The sequence below is a fragment of the Haematobia irritans genome, chromosome 5 (genome assembly GCF_050003625.1).
Source record: "Haematobia irritans isolate KBUSLIRL chromosome 5, ASM5000362v1, whole genome shotgun sequence".
In the NCBI taxonomy this organism is placed as follows: domain Eukaryota; kingdom Metazoa; phylum Arthropoda; class Insecta; order Diptera; family Muscidae; genus Haematobia; species Haematobia irritans.
Window position 1 is genome coordinate 69308149 of NC_134401.1, and position 26094 is coordinate 69334242.

The 26094-nt window shown below is 39.3% G+C and overlaps 1 protein-coding gene across 1 annotated transcript in view; it reads right to left on the minus strand.

The window, feature by feature from the left end:
- Nucleotides 1–15268, minus strand: part of LOC142239786 (activator of 90 kDa heat shock protein ATPase homolog 2) — a 71465-nt gene extending 56197 nt beyond the window's left edge. Inside the window, exon 1 of the mRNA XM_075311554.1 lies at nt 15033–15268. Coding sequence (XP_075167669.1) covers nt 15033–15180 — 148 coding nt within the window. The 5' untranslated portion in view covers nt 15181–15268. The remainder of the gene's footprint in view (nt 1–15032) is intronic.
- Between the last annotated feature and the right edge of the window lie 10826 nt (nt 15269–26094).

The window sequence follows — 26094 nt, forward strand, 5'->3', positions numbered from 1 at the left end:
TATTTTGCACACTCACCAAAGGGAATTTCAATACCCCCTTAGAAAATGGGCCTAACCGTGGGAGTTTTGCGATCTTTGCAGTACATGACTAGTTCTGTCTTTGCAGGATTTACCCCAAGACCATTGTCTTTCGCCCATTTCTCAGCCACATCATCTGCGTATGCCACTACTTTTATCCTTTCTTTTTCTAGGGTAACCAGAAGGTTATTTATAGCAACATTTCAAAGAAGAGGTGATAGAACTCCTCCGTGGGAAGTGCCTATGTTCACATACCTTTGTATGTTGGCTTGTCCTAGTGTGGCTGAAATACGTCTCTTCATTAGAAGTTCGTCTAATAGTCTAAGTATACATGGATCAACATTCAGAGTTGTCAGTCCATTTAATATCGAGCTCGGATGGACATTATTGAACGCCCCTTCGATGTCTACAAATACCACGATTGTGTATTCTTTGACAGCTTTCAATAAGCTTTCAATAAAGCTGACTAGTTTATGTAATGCGGTCTCAGTAGACCTGCCCTTCGAGTATGCATGCTGTCGTTTCGAGAACAAACTTGAATCGATGCTAATTCTAAGATAAGTATCTATCATTCTCTCCGGAGTTAAGTAGGAATGGTGGTATGCTGATTGGTCAGAAATCCTTCGCTCTCGAGTGAGAGGCTTTTCCCGCTTTAGGTATGAAAACGACTTTTGTTTCCCTCCACTTTCCAGGGATATATGATAAGTTGATACATCCTTTATATATCGCCGACAACCAGGGGATAATTTTGTCAGTCACTGCTTGTAACTCCGCCGGAGTAATTCCATCAGGTCCGGGGGATTTGAATGGTCCAAAGCTATTTAACGCCCATCTTATTCTAGATTCCGATACAATTTCCTCGATAGGAAACGACCGCTGAGCCACTGTGGCACCGCCAGAACCTGGTTCAACCGTCTGATTTCGAGGAAAATGTGTGTCCAATAGTACCTCCAGCGTCTCCTCACTGGACGTTGTCCAATTGCCCTCCGATGTTTTAATGAAACCTGGAGCGGAGTTGGTGGATGCTAGAACCTTCCGTAGTCTGGAAGCCTCGGACGTATTCTCAATACTGCTGCAGTAATCATTCCAAGATAAATGATTACTGCATGGTGGTCAATTTTTTCCCCCTTTGCTTCCCTCTAGGGCATGCAGCTTTCAGTGAGATGTTGAAGGACTTAGTAATCCCCTCCACTGCGTGTTCGATACCTTGCACATTTCTCATATTTGTCTCTGTCATTTCCGGTATCATCATATTGAACGATTCCCTATACCTATTCCAGTCAGCTTTCCTAACATTTGGCGGAAATATGGTCTTGGTGGTATGAACATCAAATTTGAAACTGATGTAGCGATGATCTGAGAAGCTGTGCTCACTTAAAACCTCTTGCCTGTTTTTAGTGACAAAGGTTGGGACATCTCCCTTCCCAGTCAGAAATTTACGATGGTTATAAATATTGAGCGTTGTAACAGCGCTGGAAGCCAACGTTGAAACAACGCTTGCTAAACAAATTAATTGACGGTTTTTAAATAGTAAATTTTCCATAAAATTATCGTTGAAAATGCATGTTCCATCAATGTCCAATGGTTTTTAGTGAGTAATGGATGTATTATTGTTGATATGAATTGATTTATAATAGAATAATGTTCCTTTATCATATAAAGTGAATATGTACATTAACAGTGAAACCCATTAGCGTAGCTAGACAATTTTCCTAGGGGGGGGCTATAGCCCCCCTAGCTAAAACTTTATAGACTGAACTTATAGGTTCAACTAATGTTTTATTTCATAAAATTGAATAAAAAAATAGACATCAAAATAACTCGACAATCAATTTATAATAAAGCAACTAAAAGTACCCTAGGGAAATTGGTGCAAATTGCCACTGACGGACCTATCACAGAACTGGTACCTGTGCTCCAGTTAGTTGCAATTTTCACATTTAGTGAAATAAAATGATCAGAATAACCTTTTGTTCCACATATTTCAATTTTTTTTTCATTTCGGGTTCGATTAAGAGCCCAAATTGAAAGAGATTTTTAAGAGTTTGTCCGAGACTGGTTCCTGAGGACCTGTTTATGGGTTGCTCCTGCTAAATTGTCCCAGGACGTGCCTTTGGGATGAGTCCAAGACGCGTCCTAAAATGTAAGTTTACTCCGTCAATGAAAAACAAATGTTAAAGTGGACGGTCCCTTCCATACGTCCCATTCCGTAAATAAGGATGACGAGAGTAAGGAAATGTATTTCGCCTAATAGAGGCCATTATCAACAAATGTTATACTTTATCTTTCTATGTAGCTTCATTCAGGGATGAAGTAAGAAGAGAGTTAAGGGCTATTAAGGACAAAATTGGAGTGATACAAAATGAGTTGAAGAATGAAATTTGCAGTTTACGGAGAAGTTTACTTTATAACTTCAAAAAATGGAGGAGTCTATTATTTCCAACGTGAACACCATATTAAAATATTTTTTACCAGTTAGAAATGTCAATCTTAATCTTAATTATGTATTTTTCCTATTAATTGTTAAGTTTTCTGATGTTCCTTTTGTAAAGTGTAAAACACTAATATAAATATAATATTCAACGTATTTTGTTTTGTTTCAATAGCGGTTTTAAGGTACTGTAAAATTATAATTCTAATTCGACTTGTCAGAGTGTCGCCTAAAGCATTCTAGAAACAATTGGAAAGACGTATGAAATGTTGTTTTTCAGTGCTTTTTAATGGTTGTAAAAACCATCGATACACCGTATAATGATGTTATCATTTTGGGGTTGTCAAAGCGTTCGTTAAACCATCGGAAAAGCGTCTAAGGATTCGATAAGTGCGTCTGTCCTTACATTGTTGAAAGCTCCTTCAATGTCCATACATACCGCTAATGTGTACATCTTGGCGTCAAGGGATTTTTCCATATTGTGCACCACCTCCTGCAGGGCCGTCTCTACTGATCTTCCCTTCACGTAGGCATGTTGTTTGAACCTTAGTAATGTTTTTGGAATCTTACTCTTTATCATGCTGTCTACGATGCGTTCCATGATTTTGAGTAGAAATGATGTAAGACTGATCGGTGTGTAAGATTTTGGTACTCGCTTTGCTTGGTTTGGGTACAAATACCACTTTTGCCTCTTGCCAAGCCTTCGGAGTATATGCGAACTTTAAGCATGATGTATAGATGACAGCTAAATGCCTCCCTTTGTATTAGTGCAGGGAAAATCCGGTCGGGACCCGGTGACTTAAAGAGAGAGAAACTTTTCATGGCTTCTCTAACCATAATGTCCGTTATAGTGAAACTCTGCACATACTCATCTTCCCTTCGTAACGGAGTTTCGGTTTGTACCGTCTCGTTTCTCGGAAAGAGAGTTTTCATCAAGAGATTCATTATATCTTCCATTGATTCCGCTTTATTACCCATATCATCGACCATTGCTTCGACTTGGTTATGTGTTTTGGAAAGGAATTTCTTTATCCTGGACGTACCGGTAACGCCGCCAACCTGCCGCCAAAAAAGCCACCAGGAGTTGCGTTTTGCCGTTCTAGTAATCTTGTTGTACTCTCTGAGTGTCTTATGATACTCATCCCAGTACAGCGCTGCTTTCTTTCTTCGTGCTCTGTTGAAGAGCCTTCGGACATTCTTCCCAATATTACGAATCTCCCCTGTCATCCAGGGTTTTTCGTGGGCTGATCTCCTTTCTCGGAGAGGACAACACTCCTCGAAAGCCCTCACCATCACTGCCGTTAACTTGTTGACACTTGCATCAATCGCTTCTATGTCTAAACATTCAGGATTGGACTGATATAGACCATCCTTGATTAGTCTTCTATACTTTGTCCAATTTGTTTTCGCCTTGTTGCGGAAAGTTATTGGATTTGGCCCCGGCCAAATCCAGAAATGGTCAGAAAAGGAGTTCTCATCGGAGACCCTCCGCTCCTGTATCGCATCTATCAGATTTTCGGAACTAGATGTTATATCTATCACCTCCTCACTAACTTTATTAATGAAGGTGGCGCTATTACCTTTATTAAGGGTTATTAAATTGTTAGATATTTATATATTAACCGATTTGGATACAATTTTTTGTACTTATACAGAATCTCTAGAAATAAAATTTAAATCGGCTAACGCCCTGGGATGAAACACAATGTTAGTAAAAAGTATGAGAAATATAAAGCTAGAGCAATTTTAAACCTTCTGTTCGTGATGAGGACCTTTTTGATTTTTATTCATACATAACTTTATCTTTTATATGATTTCCAGCGTGATGATTTATGACTTCTTGTATTAAAGTGTTTTAAGTTGAAAATATTAAATTTGTATATGATTGAATCATTAAATCGGTTTTTATAGGTATTTGAAAAAGTTTAGTGCGATTCTACGTGATGAGGTCCAATGAGACCTACCACTAATTACATTAGTGGTTTTAGTGCAGCGTAAAGCGTAAAGATATTGCGATTTTTGTATTGCGAACAATTAATAACACTAACATCCTTTCAGAAAATAGCGTTATTTAGAAGAATTTGTCATTTTTGAAGTTGCCATTGGTTTCGTTGCTTGGTAGTACACAATACTATGTCTTCTGTGGATATATCCACTGTAGTAAAACAAGTCCAAAAAAAGTTATTTGAACTTCATAGAAATAGTGGTCGATCTAAGTTTTTATATTTCTACACAAATTGTGCCCCAATTTGCACCAAGTTTGAAGCAACCACTATGCCAATAATACTGCGAATAAAACGAACGACTATAAAAAAATCGTATTATTTTTCTTTCAAAAATCCAGTTTGTTCAGAACATTCAACTACCAAACAATATATTGTTGCTTGATACGTATAAGGATAGCTACTACCACGCCTGTGACAAACATCAAAAATTTAAACATTATCTGTATTCTATTAAAAAATAAAGAAAACTCTATATTTACAAACAAATATCTATAAAAGCAATTTGTGCGTCATAGAAGACAGTACAGTAAATAATCGAAAAATGTCGTAGGATAACCTCTCTACCTTCCTTTTTTATTGTAAGTCCCACGGGACCTTATCACGCTGGTATCGCTTCCAGTGTTTGTTTGTTTGGCCAAGTCGGGCGATATTTCCACAAGTCGAAGCTTTATTTAAAACTCGACCGTGTCATTTGGTTGAACCGATTTCAACCAAATTGGTCACAATTAACGATAATATTCAACGTACTCCTTTGTGCAAAATTTGAAGCAAATCAGGGCAAAACTCTGGCTTTTGAGGGCATATAAGTGCAAATCGGACGAAAGATATATATGAGAGCTATATGTACATCTGAACCGATCTCAACCAAATTTGGCACAATTAACGATACTAATAAAAGTGTTCCTTGTGCAAAATTTTAAGCAAATCTGGGCAACACTCTGGCATCTGAGGTCATATAAGTGCAAATCGGACGAACGATATATATGGGAGCTATATCTAAATCTGAGTCCATATAAATACAAATCGGACGAATGATATATATGCATCTATATCTAAATCTGAGCCGATTTCAACTAAATTTGGCACAATTAACGATACTATTAAAAGTACTCCTTGTGCAAAATTTTAAGCAAATCAGGGCAAAACTCTTGCTTTGGACGAAAGATATATATGGGAGTTATATCTAAATCTGAACCGATTTGGTTGATATTTTGCATATTTTATGAGAGGCCCAAAACATTTAGCTGTCCGAAATTTTAAGAAAATACGTTGATAAATACGTCTATGGCAGCTATATCTAAATATTAACCGGTTTTTTTCAAAATCAATAGCGATTGCTTTTGAGCCAAATTTGAGGACGATCGGGCTTAAACTTGCTTCAAATTTTTTTCACTAAATTTAGGACACCCATATTGAAAATTTGCGTCCCTTCGTTAAAGTCGCATGTCTTTAAACTAGGGCAAATTTTCCTTAAGTAAAGAAACACATTTTTGATTTAAAGAAATCGTCCTTAATTAAACTGAAATATTGAATCTTTAGATTTAAGATAAAAACGCTTCAAATATAAGCTGAGACTTATTTTGAGGATATAGCATCTTTGGTTTAAAGTTTTTTGGAATTAAGAAAATATTTTTTACTTCGAAGAATCCGTCATAATTAGGATTTTTAAACTGGCATTTGTTTGTATTAATGTACCGGAAAAATAGAATGAAAATTCGATAAATGAGATCTGTATCCTAATTTTAATTTTATAGATTCTAGATTTTTAAGCCAGATAGGTCGCAAAAAAATTTCCTTATTTTAAAGAACCCGCATCTTTGGCTCCGAATCAATGCCAAAATCCTTAAAAGGTCAAAATCTTTGGACCCAAGTAAAACTTTTTTTTCCAGTGCGACTCAGAAATTAATTCTAAGACGATTGGTACACTAAACGATGAGTCTCAGACTTTTCCTTATTGGCGTTATATACAAATGCACAAACTTATACCCTGTACCACAGAAGTGGTGAGAGTATAAAGAGTGTCATCTAGAGGTGTGGAAGCTATAACTTATGAAAAAAGGGAGTCTAATGGAACATGGAAACCTACGGAACTTCCTAAAGGAAGATCAGCTATGGGAACCAAGTGGGTGTATAAGATTAAAAACAAGAAGATTTTGCTCCTGTAGTGGTATTCTGTATTCAATTTTAAAGATGAATCGCATCGTTAAGGAGGGATAACAAGAAAAATAACAACCAAGCTATTTGGTAGACGTTTTAAATTACATTTCCAATCGCTTAAAATCAGCTGTGTTATTTTCTGTGCAGATAACAATAAATACATCGTAAAATAAACATCGAAGATTTTTTGATTGTTTTTCTCTAATGCATTGACGTTATCAGCAGATAATTTCATTCATGTGTCTTTAATTATGTAGGTTACTTTTAATAGGAAAAAAAAATAAATCCCTTTTCTATTACAAAAGTGTTTTTTGCAATATTTTAAAAATTAAAAGGCAAAAAGCCGTTCTAAGAATTTAGTCGAGAGGAATTGCCTTAAATGGTCTTAAATTAAAGGGAATTTCATTTAGATTGAGAATATCGTCCATTTTTCTCTTCCGGCTATGTGTATTTCTTCTAAATTTGGAAACAATTTCCAATTTTACAAACTGTCTATGTGTTATTCTTCCATTCCACCGTTTTTCGTAGCAGGGTTGCCAAGCGCAACACAGGGTAAACAACAGTTGCTACATATTACACAGAATGACACGATCGTTAGTGCAAACACGTTTTTTCGTAGACTATACAGTTGGGTTATATTTATATTATATAAATTAGGGCTGTCACCCGGGATAAATCCCGTCCCGAAATTTTTTATTTTGAATCCCGGCATTTTTCGGGATCCCGAAGAACTAATTTAAATTTGTTAAATTTGTGGCTTTTTAGCATTTATTAACCCATTAACGCCCAAGCGAAATTTTTTCGATTTTTTCACCAAATTTCGTACACTGGGGCCCAAAACTTCAAATCTGGCATTAGATTTTTCTTAAAATTTTAGTTTTTTAGATATAGAGTGTTCGAATAATCGAACACTGATCAATATTTAGCATTTTTTACCAAGTATGTAATGAACACATTATGATTTTGTAGCACAATGTTATCAATTTAAAATATATAATGTAATATAAGCTAATTATTTATCTTATTTGCGGTATATTTGAAAACAATGTATATGAAGTGGAACATTGCATAGCATAAAAAAGAACCCGGTTTATGACGGCGCTTGCATCGGCGTTTTTTATTTTCGTAATGTGATGCTTCCCTTTTATTAGGTTGCCGGCTGCCCTTTAATAGAATCATCTAGATTGTATTGAAATTCACATTGTTCTTCAACTTCACTCGTCATCATAGGGCTTACAATATCTACTCTAGCATCATTTTTTTTTAATTTTTTTTTTTCATACCCGTTTATAAAACATGAAAGTTTCCAAGTGTTGACATTACTTCTTTATTGCTTCCTTGTTTTATTTGTAGTGTAGTTCCTGTTGCGCAAGCTCATTAAATAGTATGATGTAGGTTAGGTTAGGTAGCTGCCCGATGTATCAGGCTCACTTAGACTATTCAGTACATTGTGATACCACAGTGGTGAACTTCTCTCTTATCACTGAGTGCTGCCCGATTCCATGTTAAGCTTAATGACCTCCTTTTTATAGCCGAGCCCGAACGGCGTTTTACATTGCTGTGAAACCACTTAGAGTAGCATTGAAACACTCCGAAATGTCACCAGCATTACTGAGGTGGGATAATCCACCGCTGAAAAACTTTTTGGTGTTCGGTCGAAGCAGGAATCGAACCCACGACCTTGTTTATGAAAGGCGGGCATGCTAACCATTGCACCACGGTGGCTCCCAAGTGGAAGCTAAATCTTTGGCTGATAACTCCCCGGTCTGACACATAGATGGCATCGATAGTATTATGCATATTATTTTTATATAGTACCAACCTTCAAATGATTCGTGTCAAAATTTGACGTCTGTAAGTCAATTAGTTTGTGAAATAGAGCGTCTTTTGTGAAGCAACTTTTGTTATTGTGAAAAAAATGGAAAAAAGGAATTTCGTGTTTTGATAAAATACTGTTTTCTGAAGGGAAAAAAATACGGTGGAAGCAAAAACTTGGCTTGTTAATGAGTTTCCGGACTCTGCACCAGGGAAATCAGCAATAATTGATTGGTATGCAAAATTCAAGCGTTGTGAAATGAGCACGGAGGACGGTAAACGCAGTGGCCCGAAAGAGGTGGTTACCGACGAAAACATCAAAAAAATCCTTAAAGATATCAAAGGAACGTGTTGGTCATATCATTCATCAATATTTGGATATGCGGAAGCTCTGTGCAAAATGGGTGCCGCGCGAGCTCACATTTAACCAAAAACAACAACGTGTTGATGATTCTGAGCGGTGTTTGCGGCTGTTAACTCGTAATACACCCGAGTTTTTCCGTCGATATGTGACAATGGATGAAACATGGCTCCATCACTACACTCCTCAGTCCAATCGACAGTCGGCTGAGTGGACAGCGACCGGTGAACCGTCTCCGAAGCGTGGAAAGACTCAAAAGTCCGCTGGCAAAGTAATGGCCTCTGTTTTTTGGGATGCGCATGGAATAATTTTTATCGATTATCTTGAGAAGGGAAAAACCATCAACAGTGACTATTATATGGCGTAATTGGAGCGTTTGAAGGTCGAAATCGCGGCAAAACGGTCCCATATGAAGAAGAAAAAAGTGTTGTTTCACCAAGACAACGCACCGTGCCACAAGTTATTGAGAACGATTGCAAAAATTCATGAATTGGGTTTCGAATTGCTTCCCCACCCACCGTATTCTCCAAATCTGGCTCCCAGCGACTTTTTCTTTTTCTCAGACCTCAAAAGAATGCTCGCACGGAAAAAATTTGGCTGCAATGAAGAGGTGATCGCCGAAAATGAGGCCTATTTTGAGGCAAAACCGAAGGAGTTGTAATAAGAGTAGCAGCTATTTATTACAACTAACGTTAGTGTGGCAACCATATTTATAATGCGATGTAATGAAATGTCAGAATGATGAAACTTGTATGTATGTAAAAACTTCACTTGAGAATTGTTAAACGCGCTGTGTAGATCACTAATAAAATTATAATTATATATTCTGTCACAATCAACAAGTGTGCATTTACTGGAGTGGTGTCAGAAGTTAAATCAAAAGCCAGCAACATGTAAAAAAAAATAATAAAACAAAAGGAAACTGCAAAGTATAAATGAAAACTGCAGAGAATAACTTAAGCTTCCAACACGTGCGGAATTAAATGAATTACGTAATGGCGAATATTTGCAACTCCATTCAGCAGCTTGATTGTTCTAATTTGGAAAAGGATTGGCCAAGGTGGAAGCAACAGTTTAAAATCCATCTGGTTGCAAACTGGAAAAAATGCACTGAAGGGAAATAATAAAATTGCTACATTCTTATTCATTATTTCCTGGTGTTGATGTACTCGTCGACCAAGCCGAAAATGTAGAAGCTCCTGTAAAACTAGCGGAAATATTAGAAGCATTCGATAAGCATTGTATGCCCCGAAAGAACATAGCAATGGAGGCATTTAAGTTCAATTTAATTTCGCAGCAAGAAGGTCAAAAGTTTACAGAGTTCGAAACAGCTTTAAGAACTCAGGTACAATATTGCGACTTTAATTGTCCAAAATGCAAAGAATCACTTTCCGACCGCATGCTTCGATATCGCATCATAATAGGAATAAAAAACAAAGATCTCCAGTTGAAATTACCGTACAGAAAAGATGCATCTCTAGCAGACGTAATTGACATGTGCAGTGTTCGGGCATCCTGCCCCGCAACAAATGTTGTATGTCACCGATGTGGTAGGAAAGGCCATTTTATGAAGTATTGCCACTCGAATCAATCATTTGGGTAGAAAAATAGCACTGTTGTCCATACTATTGAAAATGAGGAACCAGGATGTAGTAAGTCAGAAACATTATTTAAGGTCCCTGGTATAAATAGTTTAAGTTCGGAAAATGTTGTAAGTAAATTGTGTAATAGATGGTTTAAGAAATACTGGATTAAGGATTGCATTGTAAATTTTAAATTAGATACAGGTGCAGATGTAAATTGTCTGCCAAGGCGTTTGGTTAAATCTCTCAATGTTCCAATTTTGCGTGAAGGTGAACTCAATGTAGTTGATTATAACTCAAATCCCGTAGTGACATATGGTTGTGTTGTGCTTGTGTGTGTTGATAGGGAAAATAATGTAGAACACTCTGCGAGGTTTGTTGTTGTGGGTGATGAGTTTGAGCCGTTGTTAGGTTTCGAGTCATGTATTTCCTTTGGTCTTATAAAACGCATAGACCAGGTTTTGGCAAATAATAGTTTTCCGTCCAGTGCATCTGATTTTGTCGTTCTGTACGCAGACCTGTTCAAGGGTATAGGAAAATATCCGGGAACATGTTCGATTGCTTTAAAGGAATGATCTGTGCCAGTGTTGCACTATAGGAAACGTATTCCTCAGAGCCTCCATGAGCCTTTAAAAAGGGAGCTGGATACACTTGTATCACAAGGTATTATTACTCCAGTTGACTATCCGACAGATTGGGTGAATAATATACAGATAGTTGAAAAGACTAATGGAACTCTGAGGATATGTCTCGATCCGAAACCTCTTAACAAGTGCATAAGGAGGGAACATTTTCTGATTCCTAGGGGGAGGATATAATAGGGCGTATGTCTGGGAAAAGCGATTTTACAGTTGTTGATCTCAGTAGGGGGTTTTGGCATATGGAACTCGATAAGGACAGTTCGGATTTGGCGACATTTATGACTCCATTTGGACGATATCGATGGAACAGAATGCCCTTTGGCATAAATAGTGCCCCGGAACTTTTTCAGAAGCGAATGGTTATGATTTTCGGGGATATACCGGGTGTCGAAGTGTATTTTGACGATATTGCTATAACTGGGAGAGATTACGAGTATCATGACTAGGCTCTGGAGGTTGTTATGAGGCGTGCGAGGGAGAATAATATTCGTTTCCATCCCAGATAAGATTCAATATAGACAGAAGAGAATGAGGTTTATGGGGCATGTTATAGAGTGTGGGGTTGTAGTTGTTATAAGGAGGCGATAATGGGTATGCCAAGGCCGAGCAATAAAGGCGATGTCTCACGATTATTGGGCATGTTTAAATACGGACCGCTCAGTTGCGACCACTAACAGGAAAGCGGACTGAATGGGTGTGGAATTCAGAGTGGGATAGGGAACTGGATGATTTGTTATTATCCATAACAAACATGCCTGTACTGGCAGTGTTTGATCCGAATAAGCCGATTTTCATTCAAACGACCAGTTCCAAAGATGGGATGGGTAGTGTTCTTTTGCAGGACAACAAGCCTGTGGGTTATGCGTCACGGACTCTGTCAAAAAGTGAGCAAAAATGGGCCAAAATTGAGAAAGAGCTGTTGTTTTAGCTGTTGTATTTGCCTGCGAGAAATTTCACTATTATTTATATGGCCGTGATTTTACAGTACACTCTGACCGCAAGCCTTTGGAGACGCCTATGAAGCGAGAGATAGATGATGATGTTACTCCTCGTCTTCAAAGGATGTTTATGTCACATCTAAAGTATGCCGGTCTCCTGGCAAACAAATGTTGATTGCCGACTGCTTATCTCGCGCTTCACTGAATGGAATCTCTGAGTTTGACGAGGAAATGTCGGCTGTTATACATTCTGTGGCGAAAAAGATAATTATGCCAGAGGGAAACAAGAAAGTGTACACTGATGCTATTAGAGCAGATGACGTGTATAACAAGTTAATAAGGTATGTGGACGAAGGGTGGCCCTCGTATCACAAACTTGATGGCTTAAGTCAGCAGTTCTATAAGTATAGAGACGAGCTTCATTTTGAGGAGGGACTATTATTTAGAAACCATCGGTTGATTGTGCCAACGAAATTGCAGAGCTCGGTATGCCACGGATTGCATGGCCCACATCTTGGTATAGAAAAGACGATAGCTCGAGGTAGGATGCTTTATTTTTGGCCGGGTATGACGAACGATTTGACGGAGGTAGTTAGATGGTGCGCAGTTTGCGAGGGATTCAGCCGGAATAATGCTAAGAAGCCCCTAAGTCAGGATGACGTTCCGACGTATTCCCTTCAGAGGGTGGGAATTGATATTTTAGAATACGCAGGCCACGATTTGATAAGCATGATTGAATTGATTGAATTGAGGAATGGTGTTTTGTGACTTTTTGGCTCAGAAGTCTGCCAAGTGTGTAGTGGAATCGCTTGAATCGCTTGATTTTTGCAATTTGACCTGGCTGAAAAGGGGGATCGCTATTGCAAAGAACATTTTGAAGCGGTGCTATGTAGCTAATGACGTGGAAAATTTTCAGTATAGGATCCTCGAGTATAACACAACTCCTCTGGCCAGCATGGGAATGTCTCCATCGCAGTTATTCTTTGGTCGGCACGTCCGGACACGGTTGCCGTGCACGCCGGAGATCTTGAGTTCAAATGGTATAGGAAAAATGAAATTCACGCAAGATTGGAACAGAAGCGAGAAGTTCAAAAAAAGTATTATGATCGGAATGCAAAAGAACTGCCAATCCTTTACCCTGGCGATTCAGTCATCTTTAGAAAGAATATGAAAGAATGGAGGGAAGGACAAGTAGATAGAAAAGTAAATGACAATTTACTTTTCTAACAATTCACTTGAGAACTGTTAAACGCGCTGTGTAGATCACTAATAAAATTATAATTATATATTCTGTCACAATCAACAAGTGTGTATTTACTGGAGTGGGCAACCACAAAACAGGAGTACTACCAAAATGGTATCAAAAAATTGGAAGATCGTTATAATCGTTGTATCACTCTTGAAGGGAACTATGTTGAATAATAAAAACGAATTTTGACAAAAAAATGTGTGTTTCTTTGTTAGGCCGGGGACTTATCAGCCAACCTGTTATACCTAGATTAAGTTGATGGTAGGGCTAGTTGCAAATGTTTTGAACAGCACTGTATATATAATATGAGTATTGTACAACACGTAAAGAATAAATAAATATAAAACACTTCACTGCTCAATTGCTGAGTATAACATTCTATATATGTATGCTGCCATTGCTCTAAAAACTTGTATTTCCATTTTTTCGATTTGTTGCGTTTTCACTATGGTACGTTGCGATATATCTCTAAACAATATTTGTAACGAAATTATAAATCCATAAATTATTTTTCACTTATATGTTCAGTATTTGACATATATTAATTGTTGCGACAACTACAATTAAATTAGTTATACCAACCAAAATGTTTTTTATGACTACAGTTCTAAGAAGTTGGATCGATACTACAATGATCGAATTGCAACCAATCTTTTCCGTGGGTGTATCTCAGATTTTTAACTGTGCAAAGTTTTTCTATGCCTAAACTAAACTAAAAACATGTAGTACCTCTTTCTTCAGTACATACATTTTTATATGGCCTTTTTCGGAGCACATATTGTTGCAGATAAGTAATTGTTGGTATTTGATAAACTTCACTGTTTGCGCACTGGGAGAATGAGTGTGTATGTACTATATCCGAAAGCAAATTTCATACATGCAGTGAAAACTTATTCAATGTATCCCTCTAATTTATACATACTGCATCACACCTCATGACTCTGGATATCCTTCTCTCGATGTCACATGGATTTTTTCATATGGATGTGTCCACGATCTTAAAAATCGGAATGGGAGTCCACTGTGCTAAAAATCAGAATGTCCCTACGTCATTATTGAATTCAATTATAAGAATCTAAACTACTTTAGTTCTTCGTTCAATAAAAACTTCTGCAACTTCTTCCCTTTCGCTGCGAATGTGACAACAAAAAGAGTCTATCAATCTCACCTTCATAATCAAATTGTTGATCAATCCCACAATTGGAGCCACTTCTTCTCCGATACTCCTAAGAATTAATTATAACTAATGCAATCCAGAGGGTTTACGTATAATAAATAATCTTGTTAGGATTCCACTATTGGAGAGTTCTGATTTTAACCTCGATTTGGTATTCATACAACAAAAGCATTATTTCCTTATGCCTTAAGTTTTACAAAACTACATTACACATCCGAAATCCACTAGATTTCAACTCTTCATTTGCATATAAACAAATGTTTGAAATCTCGAAAAATGTGGATATTGAGCCTAATGTGTAGTACTTTAATAAAATAAAAATTTTGCAAAATTATTCGTGCACAATGAAGGTACTGTGTTCATATTCATAAATTTTCACATTTTTGTTAACAAAATCGAAACCATGTTTTTATACAAAATTGTAGGAATGATCCGCGCACAAATGTTTCAATGCTTTAAACATTAGCGATTTACGAATTTGATAGCTGTCTCTTAGAAATATGTATAATAGTTTGGAAGAAATGTGGTACCAAATCAATTGTCTTAAAAAGCATTGCTATTATTGTAAAGTATATTGTCGCACAGAATGACAAACATAGTACCTTGCATCTGGTGCGTTTTTTAAAACTTAGACTACGGTATTTCCAACAACATACAAATCTTTACGTTCTTAAACAGCTGTACAAATCTCTCCTTTGACCACGGTGTAGCATTCTTCTCTGTCCAGTGCCAATTGTTAACGTTGGTAGCATCTGGACGTTCTTCAACAATCCAACGTGGATCTCCTTCGCCCCACTTTGCCATATTTTATTCCAATTTAAAGTGTTCAACTAAATTTAAATGAAACTTCTGGAAAGAGTAAATTCCTGACATAACCTAATTGCTAGTGATATGAAAATATTGAATTATTGGTTGTCATTAACGTATTTAGTCCATGTCATGATAACATGATATAGGTATTGTCATTTATGTGCCGTTCACACTATACGTTTATCCAGATGAAATGTTGTGTTTACAAAGAATACCAATAAACACAGGATGAGCGTTTTTTAAATACAACACCTTTCATTTATGGGATCGATAACACATTTACCGATTATTAGGCATCGCCGACAAGTCGTATCGATCCGACACACTGTACAGGGCACCTTATACGGTCGGATAAGGTTAGGTTAAAGTGGCAGCCCGATTAAATTTCAGGCTCACTTAGACTATTCAGTCCATTGTGATACCACATTTAACTAAAAGTACCTATTACATATGGGCACTTCTAGTCTTAACCACTGAACCTTCTCTATTATTTACTTTTGTGGAACCAACCAGATTGCTCCAAAAACATTAACAAACTGCTTAAGTTAACGTTTTACAGGTCAGCCAGTAATCTAAAGCTATATGCTCCTAAAATTCGCTTACGCCTTACACAAAAAGCAGGACACTCACACAAGAGGTGTTTAATTGATTCCTTTTCCTCCACATCATGACAGCTTATACACTAGTCATTATACTTCGCACCTATAGTTTTTGCAAATTCGCCTATCAGGCAGCGACCCGTTATAGCAGATATCAGGAGTGCTATCTGACGCCTTGAGAACACTAGCATATCTAGTGTGCGGTTTAAGTTTAAATGGGGCCATATTTGCTTGGTGTCGTTACAACCCTTGCAATTTTCCCATCGAATATTGGCCATCATAACAGCCTTCTCACGCAGTAAGAGCTTGCAGGTGGCCAGAGGCATACCAACAGATTCTAGTTCCCCTGGAATATGTAAGGTAGTCCCTAGCCTTGCTAACACATCTGCTTCGCAGTTCCCCGGTATGTTCCTATGGCCAGGCACCCATATTAGGTGAATATTGTACTGCTCAGCCATCTCGTTGAGAGATTTGCGGCAGTCTATGGCCGTTTTCGAGTTAAGGAACACAGAGTCCAAGGATTTTATTGCAGGTTGACTGTCTGAGTATATATTAATGCTAATATTTGTTGGAACGTTACTTCTCAGCCAATTCACCACCTCTCTTATTGCCAATATTTCAGCCTGAAAAACACTACAGTGATTAGGTAATCTTTTCGCTATTCGAATTTCCAGATCTTTAGAATATACTCCGAACCCCACTTGTCCATTCAATTTGGAGCCATCAGTATAGAAATCTATATATCTTTTATTCCCCGGGGTCTGTGTACACCACGCCTCACTGTTGGGAATTAGAGTTTCAAACTTTTTGTCGAAAAGTGGTTTTGCCAGGTTCAGTGGTTAAAACTAGAAGTGCCCATATGTAATAGGTACTTTTAGTTATGTGGTATCACAATGGACTGAATAGCCTAAGTGAGCCTGAATCTTAATCGGGCTGCCACTTTAACATAACTTAACCTAACCATGTATGTTGATGACGTTTTAACGGGGTTCCATGATCTTTCGACGGCACGGGAGGCACGCGATGAACTTATTTCCGCTTTGGGATCTGCAGGGTTCGAACTTCGGAAATGGACAGCCAATGATAGAATCATTTTGGATGGGTTGCCATCGGACCACTTGGTTGATGCGCAGTTGCTATCGTTCGTGGAATCCAGTGGATGCAGGCCTCTTGGAATACTGTGGAACGCGCAGTTAGACACATTTTATTTTGGTGTCGATCCCACATCGTGAAACCTTCATCACACCAAGAGACAGGGTTTGTCTGCTATTGCGAAATTGTTTGATCCGATCGGTTGGTTGGTTCCGGTGATCGTTACCGCAAAGATTATTACGCAGAGTGTTTGGTCATTATGGCGTAGTTGATTCTATACGCATCCCTCGGTATGTGGGCTATTCTACGGACTCTCCGTTTAACTTCATGTCTTTCCGATGCGTCGGAAAAAGCATACGCGGGGATAATTTATATAAGTTATTATTATATACAGTTACCTAACTGTGAGATTCGGGTAAATTTATTGTCTTGTAGAACGAGGGTGGGACCATTGAAGACGGTTTTACCCCGCGTAATTATTTCCGATGAGATTAATGCGGTAAAGATGCGGCTGGCTGTTATATCGCAGCAATTCCACAACTCTGAGGAATATAAATGCATTGTTGATAGGAGGCCATTGCCTCCTATCAACAATGATTTTTGGTCGAATACCGAAGCCAATGCTTCGGTCGAGCTTTATTGTCGTATAACGAAAGGTTTCATTTGGAATTAACGTCGGATTTATCATCTCAAACGTTTTAATCCGCATTTTAAAGATTTATAGTGCGTGAGATATTTTCGGACAATGGCACTAATTTCTTGGTGCTTCTCGTGAACTGGATCCCAACTTTCGTTCATTTATTCGTGAAAATCGCGATCAAGCCTGCGCCTCTCTAGGTTTTCAAGGAGTTACCCAGCGTTTTATTCCTGCAGGAGCTTCCCATGTGGGGAAGCTCACTTTCGACGACAGGCTCAAGCCTTTAAATTTACGTTCGAAGAACTAACATCGTTTCTCGGCCGAATTGGGGCATGTCTGAATTCGCTTCCGTAATGTCCGATAATGTCCGACCCGCAGGAGTTGCTTACTATGACTCCTGGCCATTTTCTGATAGGCGCTTCGTTACTCGCCTCTCCAGAACCGCTGATCGGACAGATGCCAGTAAGCTTAGTCAATCGGTATAGGATGATGAAGGCACTGACTCACCACTTCCGTCTACGGTGCAAAGAAGTGTATTTGCATAGCCTTCATAAACGCTATAAATGGAGACACTTTCACCGGAGATCTTCAAGTTGAGGATTTGGTAGTTATTCGGCACGATAGTCTGCCCCCGGTAATGTTCGAACTGTTTCGGAAACGGTCATAGTGTCAATCAATGTCCAATCCCTCAGAAATGTCGCATTTGTTCTGAGAGACATCATACCCTACTCTATTCTCCTAATGATACGAAGTCCGTTCGTGTTCATGGTCCGTCACGTACTCGTGATTATCCGTCCGCTTTTGTAGCTCCTTCCGATGTCTGTCTGACGCCTGCGCTGCCCACAAATATAGAATATGTCACCTCGTTGGCACTAAGTTTAATAGTCAATTTGTACTTTGGAAATCGGGCTGTACCAGTGAGGGCACTACTGGATGCTTGTGGAAGCGTTAGCCAAATTTGTTCGTCACTTGTCCGTTATTTTAGAATTCCCACGATGTCTGTAGATAACGATAATTTCCGTCGCCTCCCGTTATTATTATATAAGTTACCTAACTGTGAGATTCGGGTAAATTTATTGGCTTGTAGAACAAGGGTGGGACCATTGAAGACGGTTTTACCCCGCGTAATTATTTCCGATGAGATTAATGTGGTAAAGATGCGGCTGGCTGTTATATCGCAGCAATTCCACAACTCTGAGGAATATAAATGCATTGTTGATAGGAGGCCATTGCCAGTAAAAAGTTTGCTGTTGCCATTAAACCCCTTCTTGAACAAAGGAGGTCTTATGCGTCTTAATGGGCGACTGACGAAATCGCCATTACTTCACTACACGGAGCAATATCCAATTATCTTACCGTATGCAAGCCGATTCTCGAAGTTATTGGTGGAATTTACTCATTCATGCATGGCGGAAATAAATTAATATGGCGAATAGTTCTCATAGAGTATTGGGTGCCTATGATTAAAACTCTTTTAAGGGCTACTGTTAACAATTGCAAGCCTAATCGGCTTGTACCCAGATAATGGCTGCGCTTCCTACTGAAGATACAGTCCTATTTACGGTGACGGGAGTGGACTTTGCGGATCCGTTCGTTATTAAGTCGTTTACCGGGCTATAGAGCTCGGCCGAAGCGAGTTTTTTGGCCGAAGCCGAAGATCGGAAATAAAGCAATAATCGGCCGAAGCCGATTATTTTACTCAAATTGATTAATTAAGCAAATTTGGTGTGTTCAGTAGCTTGATATTATAATGACAAAAAAGGATTTTTTATACGTCTTATTTGTACTGGGTGTTTTGACTGAGACAAATTCAACACTTCGTTTAATCGGCCTCTTGACGCCGAAGACCGATTCGTGGCCGATTTTTTGTCGAATACCGAAGCCAATGCTTCGGTCGAGCTTTATTGTCGTATAACGAAAGGTTTCATTTGGAATTAACGTCGGATTTATCATCTCAAACGTTTTAATACGCATTTTAAAGATTTATAGTGCGTGAGATATTTTCGGACAATGGCACTAATTTCGTTGGTGCTTCTCGTGAACTGGAGCCCAACTTTCGTTCATTTATTCGTTAAAATCGCGATCAAGCCTGCGCCTCTCTAGGTTTTCAAGGAGTTACCCAGCGTTTTATTCCTGCAGGAGCTTCCCATATGGGGAAGCTCACTTTCGACGACAGGCTCAAGCCTTTAAATTTACGTTCGAAGGACTAACATCGTTTCTCGGCCGAATTGGGGCATGTCTGAATTCGCCTCCGTAATGTCCGATAAGTGACGACCCGCAGGAGTTGCTTGCTATGACTCCTGGCCATTTTCTGATAGGCGCTTCGTTACTCGCCTCTCCGGAACCGCTGATCGAACAGATGCCAGTAAGCTTAGTCAATCGGTATAGGATGATGAAGGCACTGGCTCACCACTTCCGTCTACGGTGCAAAGAAATGTATTTGCATAGCCTTCATAAACGCTATAAATGGGGACACTTTCACCGAGATCTTCAAGTTGGGAATTTGGTAGTTATTCGGCACGATAGTCTGCCCCCGGTAATGTTCGTACTGTTTCGGAAACGGTCATAGTTTCAATCAATGTCCAATCCATCAGAAATGTCGCATTTGTTCTGAGAGACATCATACCCTACTCTATTCTCCTAATGGTACGAAGTCCGTTCGTGCTCATGGTCCGTCACGTACTCGTGATTATCCGTCCGCTTTTGTAGCTCCTTCCGATGTCTGTCTGACGCCTGCGCTGCCCACAAATATAGAATATGTCACCTCGTTGGCACGAAGTTTAATAGTCAATTTGTACTTTGGAAATCGGGCTGTACCAGTGAGGGCACTACTGGATGCTTGTGGAAGCGTTAGCCAAATTTGTTCGTCACTTGTCCGTTATTTTAGAATTCCCACGATGTCTGTAGATAACGATAATTTCCGTCGCCTCCCGCTACACTCACTACATAAACCCAACCAAAAAGTAAATGTTACGCTGCGGGTGGGCGACTTGTCCCATGTTCGGTCACTCTCCGAATCAGTCTCTGAAACACTGGTTGAGCACTTCGCGGGCCGTATATCCACAAGTGATGCGCGGTCACATCCATTCGAGTCCGCATCTACTCCTAGGTTAGGTTAGGTTAAAGTGGCAGCCCGATTAAGTATCAGGCTCATCAGGACTATTCAGTCCATTGTGATACCACAATAACTAAACGTACCTATATGAGCACTTATAGTTTTAATCGCTGAACCTTCTCGATTATTTTCTTCTGTTGAACCAACCGGATTGTTCCAAAAACATTAGCAGACTGCTTAAGTTAACGTTTTCCTGGGGATTCAAAAATCCCTGGATTTCGGGACGCGATAAATCCCGAATGACAGCCCTAATAGACATACAAACAGAAAAATAACGATAATTAAATAATGAACAAAAAAACAATACTACTTCAATTTCAATTAAATAAATACATTTATAAATTTAAATTTTGAAATTTTCATTGAAAAAGTTTATGGTTTAATGTCGTTCGACATTAAACATGCCGGTCCCTCCGTGATGGACTCCAGGTGATATCGAGGGGTTTTTACCGCACTGTAAAACATGTAGATCTCTCAACTAGATGGCTGAGCAGTTCACTATTCACCTAATATGGGTGCCTTGCCATAGGAACATACCGGGGAACTGTGAAGCAGATGAGTTAGCAAGGCTAGGAACTACCTTACATACTCCAGGGGAACTAGAATCTGTTGGTATGCCTCTGGCTACCTGCAAGCTCTTACAGCGTGAGAAGGCTGTTATGTTGGCCAATGTTCGATGGGAGAATTGCAAGGGTTGTAACGACACCAAGCAAATATGGCCCCATTTAAACTTAAATCGCACACTATATATTCTAGTGTTCCCAAGACGTCAGATATCACTCCTGATATCTGCTATATCGGGTGGCTGCCTGATAGGCGAATTTGCAAAAACTATAGGTGCGAAGTATAATGACATTGTATGAGATGAGGAAAAGGAATCAATAAAACACCTCTTGTGTGAGTGTCCTGCATTTTGTGTAAGGCGGAAGCAAATTTTAGCATTACTTAGAGGACCGAACTATGACCGTACATTTTTTCCGACCACAGCGATAGCTCGCGCAACCTCACAGCCGTTGTTGCAGCTGACTGTTTGGCCAAAATGTCTAAAGGCAATAGATGTAGCATGACATTAAGGGAGTCTGTTCCTGTCTTACTAAATGCGCCTGAGATACATAAGCTCGCCATACGCTGAACTTTATCTAAACAAGTCGGTTTCTGAAGTGCCGGCCACCAGACTACAACACCATATAGCATTATAGGTCTAACTACTGCCGTGTATAGCCAATGCACAATTTTTTGTTTTAGTCCCCACTTTTTCCCTATTGCCTTTTTGCACGAGTACAAAGCTACCGTGGCTTTTCTCGCCCTTTCTTCAATATTGAGCCTAAACTTCAGCTTCCTGTCCAAAATAACGCCAAGGTATTTTGCACACTGACCAAAGGGAATTTCAGTACCCCCTAAGGAAATGGGTCTAACCGTGGGAGTTTTGCGATCTTTGCAGTACATGACTAGTTCCGTCTTTGCTGGATTTACACCAAGACCATTATCTTTCGCCCATTTCTCAGTCATCCGGAGAGCTCTCTGTATAATATCTCTGATTGTGGATGGGAATTTTCCCCTGACTGCTAGCGCCACATCATCTGCGTATGCCACCACTTTTATCCTTTCTTTTTCTAGGGAAACCAGAAGGTTGTTTATAGCAACATTCCAAAGAAGAGGTGATAGAACTCCTCCTTGGGGAGTGCCTCTGTTCACATACCTTTGTATGTTTGCTTGTCCTAGTGTGGCTGAAACGCGTCTCTTCCTTAGAAGTTCGTCTAACAGCCTAAGTATACCTGGATCAACATTCAGAGTTGTCAGTTCATTTAATATCGAGCTCGGATGGACGTTATTGAACGACCCTTGGATGTCTAGAAACGCCACGATTGTGTATTCTTTGACAGAGACCGCATGTAATGCAGGTCTACTGAGACCGCATGTAATGCGGTCTCATTAGACCTGCCCTTCGAGTATGCATGTTGTCGTTTCGAGAGCAAACTTGAATCGACGCTAGTTCTAAGATAAATATCTATCATCCTCTCCAGAGTCTTAAGTAGGAATGATGATAAGCTGATTGGTCGGAAATCCTTCGCATTCGAGTGAGAGGCTTTTCCCGCTTTAGGTATGAAAACGACTTTTGATTCCCTCCACTTTCGTGGAATATATGCTAAGTTGATACATCCTATATATCGCCGACAACCAGGGGATAATTCTGTCAGCCACCGCTTGTAACTCCGGCGGAGTAATTCCATCAGGTCCGGGGGATTTGATGATCCAAAGCTATTTAACGCCCATTTTATTCTAGATTCTGATGAAATTTCCTCGATAGGAAACGACAGCTGAGCCACTGTGGCCCGCCAGTGCATGGTTCAACCGTCTGATTTCCAGGAAAATGTGTGTCCAATAGTACCTCCAGAGTCTCCTCACTGGACGTTGTCCAATTGCCCTCCGATGTTTTAATGAAACCTGGAGCGGAGCTCGTGGATGCTAGCACCTTCCGTAGTCTGGAAGCCTCGGACGTATTCTCAATGCTGCTACAGTAATCATCCCAAGAGTTTTGTTGAGACCTTCTCAGTTCTCGTTTATATGCTCTCAGATTCTTCTTTTAAGTGTACCAATCCTCCGGAGCTCTTGTGGACTTTGCTTTGTTAAAGAGCTTCCTGCAGGATTTCCTCATATTACTTAACTCCGTAATCCACCATGGCGGCTGATTTTTCCCCCTTGGCTTTCCTCTAGCGCAAGCAGCTTTCAGTGACATGTTGAAGGCCTTAGTAATCCGCTCCACTGCGTGTTCGATATCTTGCACAGTGCTCATATTTTTCTCTGGCATTTCCGGTATCATCAGCTTTCCTAACATTTGGCGGAAATATGGTCTTTGAAGTACGAACAGCCAATCTGAAACTGATGTAGCGATGATCTGAGAAGCTATGTTCCCTCAAAACTTGCTACTCAGATATCTTATCATTCAGTTCCGGAGAGGTCAACGTTACGTCCAAAACCTCTTGTCTGTTCCTGGTGACGAAGGTTGGTGCATCTCCCTTATGCAAACTACCAGGTTAGTACGCAAAATAAACTCTATTAGCGACTCACCCCTTGCATTAGTATCACTACTTCCACAAATACTATGATGTGCATTTGCATCGCATCCCATAATGAGTTTTGTCTTTGTTTTTAGTGACTCCTCAACTAAGGTCTTAACGGCACAGGGTGGCATCTCCCTATCATGTCCCATGTAGACCGAAGATATCCAATAGTTGCATGTGGATATCTCTAGACTGGCTACGACAGTGTCTGCATTGCTCAATGAAGAAAGCAGAAACAAGTTTAGTTCGTTTTTAGCAATTATACATGCTCGGATAAAGGACACCTTATACGGTCGGATAAACCCTGCGACACAACACGTTGCGGCGACAAATCCGGTAGTATAAGGCCATGTTCGCGTGTTGCGGGGACGTGTTGGTATAAAATCAAAACAACTTTGATTTTTTCCGGTTGGGAGGCACAAATCTTCACGTGATGTTCGCCAAACATTAGCAAAAACAAATTTATTTTCATAATTAAAACCAGCATTACTGCAATGAAATTAATGACGGATCGCTAATTCAGCTTGGAATTTTTATTGTTTCTTCCATTTTTACTAAAAAATGGCATTACACCTAACTTTTCGTCCATCTTCATTGTTTGTGTTTATGCTTCTTCTTATTTCTTCATGTTGTTATCATAATTGTTCGTGCACTGTGAGGGTAAAACTTGAACGAAGATACAACAAATAGGCGAACCTCTGTCGTAGTGTTTATCCGACCGTCTAAGGTCCGCTTAAGATTCTTTACAAACACCGACATTCCGACCGAAATAACTGATAATCTGTAAAGAGCATTACACAATAAAAAATCTCGCTTGCCGTAAAAAGTATTTGTGTTTGTTGGTGTATGAAGCCTGAAATTTTAATGGAAACTTTTATAATATTATGTTTTTACTAAGTCGATACGATACTTACCTCAAGCCAAATTCTAGTTTACACTTGGTAATGCGAACATTATTATTCAATTTATTGCGGACAATTAATAAGTAAATTTAGTGACGCTGTTCCCCGTTTTGCAAATTTTGTAGCGTCATACCATATAAATTGTCAATGTTGACATTACTATTTATTTGTTGCAACAACTACCTTAGTGCGTCCCATGATTGAACTAAAAGTCTTTTAGTATACTCAACTTTTCGTTATAAAGGGTGATTCTTTTGAGGTTAGGATTTTCATGCATTAGTATTTGACAGATCACGTGGGATTTCAGACATGGTGTCAAAGAGAAAGATGCTCAGTATGCTTTGACATTTCATCATGAATAGCCGAACGATCTGCCACAACGTCGAATTTTCAGTGAATGGGCCCTAGAAAAGTTGGCAGAAATTCCGCTTTTTTATCGACAAATTTTGTTCAGCGATGAGGCTCATTTCTGGTTGAATGGCTACGTAAATAAGCAAAATTGCCGCATTTGGAGTGAAGAGCAACCAGAAGCCGTTCAAGAACTACCCATGCATCCCGAAAAATGCACTGTTTGGTGTGGTTTGTACGCTGGTGGAATCATTGGACCGTATTTTTTCAAAGATGCTGTTGGACGCAACGTTACGGTGAATGGCGATCGCTATCGTTCGATGCTAACAAACTTTTTGTTGCCAAAAATGGAAGAACTGAACTTGGTTGACATGTGGTTTCAACAAGATGGCGCTACATGCCACACAGCTCGCGATTCTATGGCCATCTTGAGGGAAAACTTCGGAGAACAATTCATCTCAAGAAATGGACCGGTAAGTTGGCCACCAAGATCATGCGATTTGACGCCTTTAGACTATTTTTTGTGGGGCTACGTCAAGTCTAAAGTCTACAGAAATAAGCCAGCAACTATTCCAGCTTTGGAAGACAACATTTCCGAAGAAATTCGGGCTATTCCGGCCGAAATGCTCGAAAAAGTTGCCCAAAATTGGACTTTCCGAATGGACCACCTAAGACGCAGCCGCGGTCAACATTTAAATGAAATTATCTTCAAAAAGTAAATGTCATGGACCAATCTAACGTTTCAAATAAAGAACCGATGAGATTTTGCAAATTTTATGCGTTTTTTTTTTTAAAAAGTTATCAAACTCTTAACAAATCACCCTTTACTAACCATTTGTTGACTCCAATGCTGTAGGTCTATGCTGGTGGTTAGCTCAACAACATAAAACTAAATTGATCGGCATTGGTTATTGTAACCAATTGAATAGTTATGGGAATGCCTATTAGATTTTGTGAACTTGTTTACAGTTGTGTTGGATATATAATGGGAGAAATAATTAATTGTCCTTGTAACAAAAATAGGTTACTGTTATTATCTCCTTATTGTAATGATCGAATTGCAACCAACCATTTCTCTGGGTGTAACTACGTGGCAGGATGCTGTGCCAACGACAGCAGCAGTGGGTTATCAGTCTATTCGACCCCCCGACAT